This window comes from Maniola hyperantus, chromosome 15, assembly GCF_902806685.2.
Source record: "Maniola hyperantus chromosome 15, iAphHyp1.2, whole genome shotgun sequence".
Lineage (NCBI taxonomy): Eukaryota > Metazoa > Arthropoda > Insecta > Lepidoptera > Nymphalidae > Maniola > Maniola hyperantus.
In genome coordinates this window covers 6492223-6504022 of record NC_048550.1, presented here as the reverse complement: position 1 = coordinate 6504022, position 11800 = coordinate 6492223, and the positions used below count along the sequence as shown (strand labels likewise).

The window sequence follows — 11800 nt, the reverse complement described above, 5'->3', positions numbered from 1 at the left end:
GACATAGGCTACTTTTTATCCCGGAAAATTGAAGAGTTTCCACAGGATTCTTAAACACCTAAATCCACGCGTACGAAGTCGCGGGCATCGGCTAGTTTATAATATTAACATTAGGATTAGGATAATTAGGTTTAGGATAGTATAATTATGAGCATAAAAGATAATTTTTTGAATAAAAATTTGAATCCTAATGAATTTCCAAACTACTCATTTAAATTCTTTAATTATATTTTAAACCCAATGTCTACTTTAAATCTAAATTGCATTATCAAATTTAGTTTATTAACATAATTATCTATAAAAAAATAACCATGCATTACAGGTGAAACTTGCTGCGCAAGTCTTCAGCAGAGATGTGGCCCACAGCTTAAGAATACAGATGAACACTTATCGTCAACTACAACTGGAACATGGTTATTGTCTATTCTAAATAAAGTTTTTATATTTTGATAAATTTGATTGATTTTTTTTTGAAAAACTAAATTTCTTAATAAATTATTAGTAGGATTACCGATAAATACTGAAAATCGGTAATTAATAGCAAAACCGTTAAAATCTGTAAAAAGGACATCACTAAAAAGTTACGGTTTTCCTGCTGTCACGCCATCCCTAATTTACGACAATCCGGGCATATAATTGCTATATATTATATAAAGTTAGAAAGAGATGGTCCTGTGGATTCTCATAGTAAAAACCAATAAAATGTGAGACAGACGATCACTACAACAATGACAATTTGTTATATAAATTCCTTGCCTCCCACTTCCCCTTACTACTGAAACAAACATCGTCTATGGAGTTGGTGGTCTGTATCCTATATGTTATTGGTCTGTGGTAAATACAAAGATAATACACTGAGAGCCCACACAGAGCCCGCGCAGGTTTTTTTTTTTTTTTTTTTTTTTTAATTTATTTTACGGCCCCACGCAGGTCGCAAAGCCAGAGCCAAAGAGTATAATTAAGTGAATTAATCAGAGCACATAGCTGCTTGTTTGGCGGTGTTGCTTGGTTATGTTGGCAGTACTGCGCATGTAGGTAAGTACTCGTAGATTGAGTAAAAAAGCTAGATTAAAGTACTGTGTAACCGCGTATGAGATAGCGATAGCACGACGTAACGATAACTAATGAGAAATACAATGACGCCACAAATTCTCAAAGTTTGTTTTGCAGCTAAAGTTGTATTCCTGTCTTGTAAAAATTGGTTACACGATAAGGGACAAATATAGGTTAGCTACGTCTCTGTTTATCACATTGGTAACTTTATCTGTGCTCTCTTTTTAGTGTGAATGAGAAAGCAAAAGTTGTTTTTTCTAGCTTTATTACTCTATCTACGGCCTGTGGTTTTAGCAAAAACGTAGTGATTATATTCCTATTAATCTGTGTTATATTCTCTTTGCCACATTCTGGTCGGTGCTCTTTGCCTAACACTTAATGTACTTTGTGGTACTTTGTAAATAAAATATAAGAAATACTACTACTTGTAGGCTGGCCTACTTTTAGTCTTTCTTTTAGCATTACCTAGCTAGAGTTTTAGTAATATAGCAATTTTTTTACATACAATTAATATGGGGAAAACTTCAAAGGACAAAAGAGATATATACTACAGACTAGCAAAGGAAGAAGGTTGGCGGGCGAGAAGTGCTTTTAAACTGCTGCAGATAAACGACGAGTATGATATATTCAATGGTGTACTACGTGCAGTGGATCTATGTGCTGCACCAGGGAGCTGGAGTCAGGTTCTGACAAAGAAGCTAAGACAAAATACAGACAATGCTGACGAAGTCAAAATAGTTGCAGTAGATCTGCAGGCCATGGCATCGCTGCCAGGAGTGAAACAAATACAAGGTGACATCACTAAGGTATCCACAGCAAATGAAATTATAAAAGAATTTGAAGGTTTGAAAGCTGACCTAGTTGTTTGTGATGGAGCACCGGATGTAACAGGACTTCATGACATTGATGAATACGTACAGTCACAACTTCTTCTTGCTGCTTTGAACATAACAACACATGTATTGAAGAACAGTGGAGTCTTTGTAGCTAAAATATTCAGAGGGAAAGATGTTACTCTGTTATACTCACAACTAAAACTTTTTTTTGAATTTGTCACAGTTTCCAAACCGAGAAGCTCAAGAAATTCAAGCATTGAGGCTTTTGTGATTTGCCAGAATTATAAACCACCAGATGGATATACACCTACTATGGTAAATCCACTCTTAGATCACAAATATTGTGATTTCAACCAGTTCACTGGACCAAATAGATTTATTGTACCATTTAATGCATGTGGAGATTTAAGTGCATATGATTCTGATACATCATATCCACTATTGTTGGAAGGTCAAAGTTCATACGAGTATAAGGATCCAGTACAGGGCCCTATAGATCCTCCCTACAGAGAAATTTTACAAAAAACTAAATCTATGCAAATTAAAAGTAATAGTAAGTAATAGTGTTTTATTTATTAATAAAAACCTATATAAATACTACATATTAAATTATCTAAATATATAAAATGAAAAGGTGACTGACTGATCTATCAATGCACAGCTCAAACTATTGGACGGATTGGGCTGAAATTTGGCATGCAGATAGCTGTTATGATGTAGACATCCTCTAGAAAGGATCTTTCGAAATTCAACCCCTAAGGGGGTAAAATAGGGGGTCAATATTTGTGTAGTCCACACGGACGAAGTTGCAGGCATAAGCTAGTTTTACATAAATGAACAAGCAGTAATGGTGGTACATGACCATGTATGGGTGGCATAGCCTCCTTGAATACCTTCAGCACCTATTTTATATTTTGGTCTATGAACTTCACAGGTTTACAAGGTTAGCCAAAGATAATTTATTATGATTTTAATTATCCTTTTTATGATGTCTTTCATAGAGTTATAATACACATTACCACATTACACATCACTGATGTCTCTATGGTTTTTATGATTTTACATATTCCATTTTTAAATTTTTAGTGTCTTCTACTCATCATTCATTTTTACTGGGAAATCGTCTTGCGAAATGTCAAAATTTTGAGTTTAATAAATAACTTATTCAAAATTATTGTTTACTACATGTCCATATAAATATTGCATAATTTTTAAAATGGGAAACTATAAACTACCCACTTTGCAACAATTCCTAGAGAAAAAAGTAAGTAGGTACTTATCTATTTAACTTTCAAAAAGGATATCCCTAAGCAGCATCCACAACTGCGAACTGAGTGGCTCATTAAAGCATCCCATTCTCAATCCCGTGGCCCTACCGCGGTTGTTTGACAGCTACAATGTCAAGATCGCAATCATCTCTGATTGGTTAATGCTCGCTCACTATTGGCCACAATTCATTGTTGCAAGAAGAATCGCACAAATTCAGCCAATCAGAACAATTGAGATTGTAATAATGATTGATGCAGGTTTTAGACAATCGCCTGCATGCAAGATGCCGCGATGACGTCTGCATCATCACTTACCACCCGGTGAGATCCACCCACAAGGTGTCAAGTCCACCTTTTTTTAGGAACCTAGTGTCTTAAACACAAGTGTAATGCGTAAAATTTAACTTTTCACGCGGTATTTTAACTTTTTATATCAAATTTCATGTCAAAAGTACGATTTTAGTCCTTATTTCAAAGGTGAACCCTACTTTTGACATGACAGTTTACCCCTAGGAGTTAAAATGGCGCGTGTGGAGTAATTTTGTACGGACTATTTAGTACGCGACAGGTTGAAATGGCATTCGGGGCGGGAACGCTTCCGCGCTAACCCGGTGCGGGCGAGAGCGGGTGACGTGCGGGGCGTCCCCCCGCCTCATATCCCGATCGCCACCTGAACCTGTCGCGGACTATACCTACCTAAGGTACCTATTTACCTTAGTTCTTTTACGTTGGCAGAAAATCTACGACCACCATGAGCCAGTATGGGTTTACCTTGAAAGAGAGATGAGAGAAAATATTGATAAGAAGCCGTATAACGAGAAAGTGGGCAAATGGCTTCGGTTTTTGAAAGATTTAAAATATTATTATTATTGTGAACGTAAGTTTTATGTAGACTTCATTAATAATTTACTGGACGTATATAACGTATACCTATTCAATTAATGAGGACTCTTAACTAGGTCTTATGGGAAAGATTACATATCTAGTGGACGTTTGACGACCTCCCTGGCGCAGTGGTAAGCACTGTAGTCTTAATAGTGGGAGGTCTCGGGTTCGATTCCTGGCAGGGGTTTGGAATTTTATAATTTCTAAATTTCTGGTCTGGTTTGTTGGCTCAACGGGTTGCGAACCTGAAGTGGCAATGGGCAGGGCATATACCTAGTTCGGAAAACCGATAGACGTTGGAGTCCCAAGGTGATAGAATGGCAACCGCGCACCGAAAGACCCCCCACTAGGTGGACGAACGACTAATAACTAATAATTTCCTCCATTAAAAGAAAACCGAAAAGTGAAAAGGTTACACCGGGAAGTTGGACCACCTTGGTATTGCGAGCTTTCCAGCAGCCAGAGGGAAGTTCTGAGCAGCTTAAAATCAAATATTCACCAAGACTTGCTCGAAGATTTGCCGGCCAGAATACGCAAATCCCTATCTGATCTAGGAATTACGTTAAAAATCCCTAGGAAAATATTAATGACGGCTATGGCACACTCTGTTGAAGATCCTGGCGTATTCTTATGGAACCTTTACACAGCTTGCTATAAAAAACCTCCGAGTGAATTGCGCCCTGGTAAAACCTATTTTATATTTTTTCTCGAAAGCAGGATCGGCTCTAGGCCATGTTTTTTTAAATTTAACAAGATAGCCCTTGACAGCAATCTCACCTGGTGGCAAGTGACGAATTGACGATGCAGTCTAAGATGGAAGCGGGCTGACCTGAAAGGGGTATGGCATTTTTAAAAAACCCATGCCCCTTTTGGTTTCTACACGGCATCCTACCGGAACGCTAAATCGCTTGGAGGCACAGATTTGCCGGTAGGGTGGTAACTAGCCACGGTCGCAGCCTCCCACCAGACCAGACCAGAAATTTAGAAAGTATGAAATTCTAAATCCCTGCCAAGAATCGAACCCGGTACCTCCCACTATTAATAAGACCACAGCGCTTACCACTGCGCCAGGGAGGGTCGTCGTGTGGTGAAATCAATACCCTGGCGTCCCCTAGAAAGCACGCGATCAAAATGGAATATCTTCTTACCTATACGTACTTAGTGGATCCGGGTGCAAAATAATAAGTAGGTACTAGAATATATAAAAGGAGAAGCTGTTTGACTGACTGACTGTTCTATCAAAGCACAGCTTAAACTACTGGGCAGATCGAGCTGTGGCATGCAGATAGCTAAGAGAATTTTTGAAAATTCAACCCCTAAGGAGGTAAAATAGCGGTTTGAAATTTGTGTAGTCCATGCGGACGAAGTCGCGGCCATAAGCTAGTATTTAAGCATATAAAACAGTGTTCGTGTGCGCACTTCACCCTTTTTTCTTTGTTTATATTTCAGTATACGATATGAACGCAAAGATTTTGATGTCATGTTTAGTATTTGTGGATTTAGCCGAATGTATTGAGAGTCTTGAAAGGTTAACATATACGCCACGGCTCCGGACAGTCGTCCCTGAGAAAAGTACTTAATATATACTTATTAATGTTTATTAAGTAAATCAAATATGTAAAAAAATAGTACCTCTATTAGGTTTCTATGTAAGTATTTTTATCGAAGTCATTTTGTTACAATGTCGTAGAACCTCAAAAAAATACCAAACCAAATACCCGTTACGGAGAATATTTACAAAAAAATTACGTTAAATGCTACAGCACTCACTCAAACAAGAAACCGCCTGAAAAGCCCTTACCCCTTGGATATAAAATTAAACTTCACAGTACTGAGGTAAGTATTTATTTTTAACCGTATTGAAAAAAAGGTGATTATGTATTCGATCCGTATGTATAGCCCGCCACAGGTTAAGATGGCAATCGGGGTATGAGGCGTGGGGATGCCCCGCGCACCCGCTCGTCACCCACGGTATCCCGCACGAGGTTAGTCTCCCCGCCTCATACCCCGATTGCATCTCGAGCGGATGCGGATGTCTGAATCAATGCTGATGTTCCGCATTTGCTGATGCAGATGCGATTATCCGTAACACCCCTAGTGCACCGCGCTAAATTATTTATTTGGTGGGTAGGTATTTGTTTAGGTAGGGTAGACTTCGATAAGTATTTAACTCACGCTTCTATAACAGGGTACCTACTACCTAATTACTTAATCATACTTATTGAGTATTTGACTCCAATTTTTTTATTACTTTATTATAAATTAGAATAAAAATTATGACGTAAACTGAAAAAACTGATTAAATCGATCAAATAACAAAAAGTTATAAGCATTTAAATATTTCTGATTAGACAGAGATAGCGATACAGCAGTTTGACGTCACACCTACTAATGCCATAGTAGCTTCGTGCGGTTTCATACAAATTTTCGTTTTGCGAGAAAGGGATAGAAGACCCTCCCACTCCAAAATTAAAATGTCTGTAACTTTGTAAATCTTTGTTGGATTTTAATATTTTTTTCAGCGTACGTCATTATTTTTATCCTAGTTTATAATACCTAAAATAATAATATTTATCAAATTCAAAAGTAGTCAAATACCCAATTATTCCGTACAATATCCGTGTCCGAAGGGTGCCAACGGGATGTTTTAACTAAGCTTCCGCTGTCCGTCCGTCCATCCGTCCGTCTGTCAGCGGACTGTATCCCATGAACCGTAATAAGTAGAGTTGAAATTTTCACAGTGGGTATAGACTACCTATGTCTATTGCCGCTATAACAACAAATAATAATAAATCAAAATGGCCGCCATGCAAATAAAAACACAAAAAGTACACAGTCTTACATTGATGGTAGGTACCTACCTACCGAACCCCTTCATGTGCAGTCCGATTAGCAATTGACCGGATTTTTAATGTTTATTTTGCAGAGCTACGAAAAACTGTGTAAAGACCATTCATTTGTAAGTACCAAATTAATTTTCAAAATTGATTTATGATCATTAAGAATGTTTGTTTATAATATTAAGTCACCATCCAACAGCTAGAAAAACGTAAAGAAAGAAACAAAAAGGAACAGCAAAGCGAACGAGTGTGTAATTACAAATTTTGGGAACCTCCTAGTACACTGCGTCAGTATTTTAATTTTTATATTTTTTGTTAAAATTCGATCGTAAATGGAACTCTCGCGCATATGCCGTCCTTTTTATAAAATGCGACTAATCGCAGTTTTTTAAGATATGGCAAAAAATGTGGAATTTTTCTAAAACTGATCTTTCTTAAATAGAATGCTACGTAGGACCAAGGTTTTTAGTTTAGTCCTACGTAGAAAACTAATTAGAGAAGATTTATCTAAATTAAGAATACGAAAAGTTCAAGGTGACAGTGTAGTAGTCATTGCTTGGTACCTACCTAAAATATCCTTCACTTCAATTCACCAACAAAACTTTCCAAATCCACATGGCTTGTAACCCTGCAGCATCAGGATTAAGGAGTTGGATTCAGAATTTTTATGGGACCACCACAGAAACTTCAGCTTTTGATTAAAAATCGCAAATTTGCAAATCGGTGTATATACGTTTAAAAAGAAAACAGGCCGAGTTGAGAACCACCTCCTTTTTGGAAGTCGGTTAATAAAGTTTTACTATGTGGTGGTATTTACTACTTACCTACTTTATTGATCGCCAGTATATTTTGATCATAAGAACAAGTCAAGAATAATATTTTTTCAGGTAACACGAACCCCAAGATGGCTAATCTCGTGAGCAAGCAGAAAATGTTGAAGATAAGAGCAAAACCTAAATACAAGACTCCGTATAAACACGTTCAGTATCAAGTGGGAGGAGTAGCATTTGTAGGAAATAAACCTCGATATCTTTTAAACAGTAAACGTTTATTTCTCAAACTTTTTCAAAATCTCTAGACATTTCTGATCCCCATCTTACTTAAAAACATTGACCATGTAGGTACTACAAGTATGTACGCTGGACTTACGATTGCCGAAAGATTGTTGTCATTGAAGAAAGTTGTTTTTCGCCATTTTAGCGCTGCCGATAGCAGCAGACAGCAGTGAGCCTGCTTTAAAAATATTTTTAATTTATTCCAGCGTACCTGCCTCCTTGTATTTAGATTTGTCCATTTCAGTGCTTAAATAAAATCACTTTGACTAGCGTTTATAATTTAAATTTTAGACGTTGCTGTTCTATCAACGGGCTACATACCAATAAATGGAGGAGTTACTTTATTCAACGGAGAAACTATCACAACGATACTTGGTTATTGGAAGTTCCCACGAGATGTCAAACCAATATGTGATGCCACTTGTAATTGCTTAACTAAATGGTACTTACCTACCTAATACCTATGCTTTACTTTAGCTCTACCTCGTCGCCGTGACTGGTGACGGCTAGGCGTCCACTGCTTGTACGTAGAGACTTCCATCCGCCACGGTTTTGCGCACATAGTGGTTACATACTCTTTGTTTTGCGCCCCCTGAATCCAGCGTCTCCCTGCGCCTTGTTTGATGTCATCTGACCAACTAGTGGGTGGTCTGCCAACACTGCGCTTTGCGGCACGAGGTCGCCATTCCAGCGCCTTGGGGGCCCAACGACTATCGATTCTTTGAACTATTTTAACCTATTTTTTTTTAACTTGTTGCTGAATGATTTTTATATTTAGGTAGATGATGCCCACGAATCTGTCTGTGTAATTAGTTTTTTTTAATCCCAAGGAACTACGATTTTCCTGGATAAAAAGTAGCCTATGTCCTTTTCCGGGATGCAAGATAGTTTGTACTTACCAAATTTCGTCAAAGTTGATTAAAGGGATTAAGCCCATAAGCAATCAGACAGACAGACACACACACGGACACCATTGCATTTATAATATTATAGTATGGATGATATTATTACATCACTGCCGAGCACGATACACTATATACCTAGACCTTTCATTCTAAGTATAGATAGACTATAGGACTAGGTACTGTTCTAAACTCTAAAAGTTCTAACACTACAGGGAAGGGCCAGTAATGAAATATGTAGAACAATCGAGATGCAAATGCGGCCATCTCTATGACATGCATCACGAAGGAAAAGCCAAAGAAAAGTATTTCCACCCACCGAACAGACATGGCCCCTTCTGGATTGATTACGCTAAGATATTCCAGTTGGATCCTATGGAAGACTTCATTAAGGAAACTGTTAAGGAATGTTTAATGTCTACTGAGCCCACGGTAATAATTATTTGCTAGGTACAATAATAGCTGCTCACTATAACGTAACAAAACTTATTTTATGAGTAATAAAATTGTAACTTTTATTTGAAGTAGGTATTTTCGTAACATACGTTATTAGTACGTACGTATTTTGATAAAAAGTATTGTTGCAGCCTCAGCCTTCAATACCAACGATATCACCATCAGGTTTAAAATTGAAAGATTTGCTTGCGGTAAACTATTTTCTTATCTGTTACAACTTACTTATTTAAGCTATTTAACTACCTTCATATGCTCACGACTTCGTCTGCGTGAACTACACAAATTTCAAACCCCTATTTCACCCCCTTGGGGGTTGAATTTTCAAAAATCCTTTTTTACGTACGTACGGCGTACTTCGCTGACGGCTGAAGCTCTAAGATTTTAAACAACAGAGACTCGTACTACCTCGCTCATACTTCGTGCGTACAAAACATGGCAGATAGGCAACAACCACAGCACTTCTTTACGTAGACAGTAATTAAGGCTGTGCAACAACCAATAGGTAATAATAATAGCTGGACGGACGCGCGCTATGAGATATTTTTGCGCCAATCAAAAATAAGATTTCTGCACAGGTACAATCAGCATTCAGCGTACCTTATAAAAGTGGTAGTGTACTGTAGTGGTACATACTGTAGATAGGTACTTGTAAAAAATACACGGTAAGTAGAGGTATAAGTTATTATTATTTGCAGGCATTTTTGGCGGAGTTATCTAATACGCCACTTTTAATACCACATTTGCCACAAGCGAATCTTTTGAAAAATCTTCAAGAATGGGGTCAGAAAACGCATAAAGGGCAAACTAACACCGGGAGATACTAGTAAGTTATCTGAATAATTATACTTATAATAAACATAGGCCAAGTGCGAGTCGCACACGAAGAGTTCTGTACCGTCGTACCTACTAGAAATAACTTTTTAATTTTTTATTTTCATGGCGGCCATTTTGAAAATTTTATTATTGTTATAGTGGCAATAGAAATAATTAAAAAATCAACTCTATTTCTCTTACGGTTCACGAGATACAATAATAATAATAGATTAAAGTTATACTGAAGAACTTTTGTTCCAGAAAAATGCTATATCAAAGTCAACGTAGGTGGCTGGATCTCAAACACATTGATTTTAGAGAACGAGCTTATAGAATACCATTTACACTTAACAGTTGACTCATATTACCTGGTCTCATAGAAAGTTTATACAACCGCTGGTAAGCTGCAATACATACATTTTAGCCATGCCACGTCCGAGGCACGTACGATGCGTGGACGATCCCGGATTACAATTTTTATGAAGAAACGTAACACGGACGAGAACTCGGATGAGGCTCGTATGATTCGGACACGGCATGGTCTGATGTAACCTCATACAGCCTCAGACGCTGGCACCGCTCGGGCCCGGCACGCTCTAGCGCAAATCATCATGGGATGATTAAAGGATGATTTAATTTGACCGTGCCGGGCACGAGCCGTGCACGAGTTTTCCAAGCCCCGTACGTGCTTCACGTTCATATTACACAGAGTGTAAAATAAACGTGCAAGGCCGAGCCACGTCCGGGACAACGGACGCATCACGGATATGACGCGGTGACATATAACTGCTTTATAATCTAAATGCTCGTTATGTTTTGAATCCGTGCCTCGCCGCGCCTCGTACGTGGCACGGCTCGTGCACGCCACTTTTTGGCATAAATCATCCCCTATGCAAGACGGGCCTGGCCCGAACCGTGCCACGTCCGAGGCGCCAGATTGGGAATTTGTATGAGGGCCACATCAGACCGTGCCGTGTATGAGTCATCCGAGCCTCGTCCGTGTTACGTTTTTTCATACAAATTGCAATCCGTTGATCGTTCACGCGTCGGAGGTGCCTCGGACGTGGCACGGCACGGGCCCGGCATGGTCTAGCAAACTCATCCCTAATCTAATGTTTAAAAAATTTAGACGATGCCCGCGACTTGTCTACGAAGATATAGGTCTTTAAAATCCTGTGGGAACTGGGATCAACTATTTATTTATAAACAGTAAATTAATTTATATTTCAGTTCGAGATACTGTTTAAACGATTTCGTTTCAAGAAACAGACAAAGCAACTGGATCAGACTAGACTGTGGTGGCCGACGACAAAGTATGATGCATATCCAAGTCCTAAAGCATTTTTGTAAGTATATCAATTTAAGTAGCTCGTAGACTTTGCAATAATACCTACAAGCCCGGCTGACATGTTTGTTTTTGCATTGCACTGACTTTTGCAGGATAATCTTACCAAACACGTAGTGGCGCGTTCATTGAGTATAAAACCAGTCACAGGTTATTTGTACTGCTAAAAATGGTTTTAATCGTATGAACGGTTTTATACTCAGTGTGTGCGTAAAGCGTAGTGTTGTAGATAACCTAGCCTACCTACCAGTTACTTACTTTATGAAAAAATATTTACGTAAATTTGACCAACTTCTGCTGTCCCGCTTTTTTTCTTTCTGTACAATGAAATTGATCCTTACAGAAAC

The 11800-nt window shown here is 38.3% G+C and overlaps 3 protein-coding genes across 3 annotated transcripts in view; all 3 read left to right on the top strand.

Moving 5' to 3' along the window:
* LOC117989156 (NADH dehydrogenase [ubiquinone] 1 alpha subcomplex subunit 6-like) overlaps positions 1-11800 on the top strand; it is a 131124-nt gene that overhangs the window by 116176 nt on the left and 3148 nt on the right. The gene's annotated exons all lie outside the window — the stretch shown is intronic.
* Trm7-32 (tRNA methyltransferase 7-32) lies at positions 1408-4034 on the top strand. The gene is made up of 2 exons (XM_069503436.1): positions 1408-2442; positions 3893-4034. The coding sequence occupies exons 1-2, from the start codon at positions 1566-1568 to the stop codon at positions 3910-3912; spliced, it is 897 nt and encodes a 298-aa protein (XP_069359537.1). The 5' UTR covers positions 1408-1565; the 3' UTR covers positions 3913-4034.
* LOC117989157 (uncharacterized) lies at positions 5774-10128 on the top strand. The gene is made up of 7 exons (XM_069503442.1): positions 5774-5878; positions 6969-7001; positions 7770-7922; positions 8229-8379; positions 9055-9271; positions 9427-9486; positions 9991-10128. Exons 3-7 carry the CDS (start codon positions 7787-7789, stop codon positions 10117-10119), a joined length of 693 nt encoding a protein of 230 aa, XP_069359543.1. The 5' UTR covers positions 5774-5878; positions 6969-7001; positions 7770-7786; the 3' UTR covers positions 10120-10128.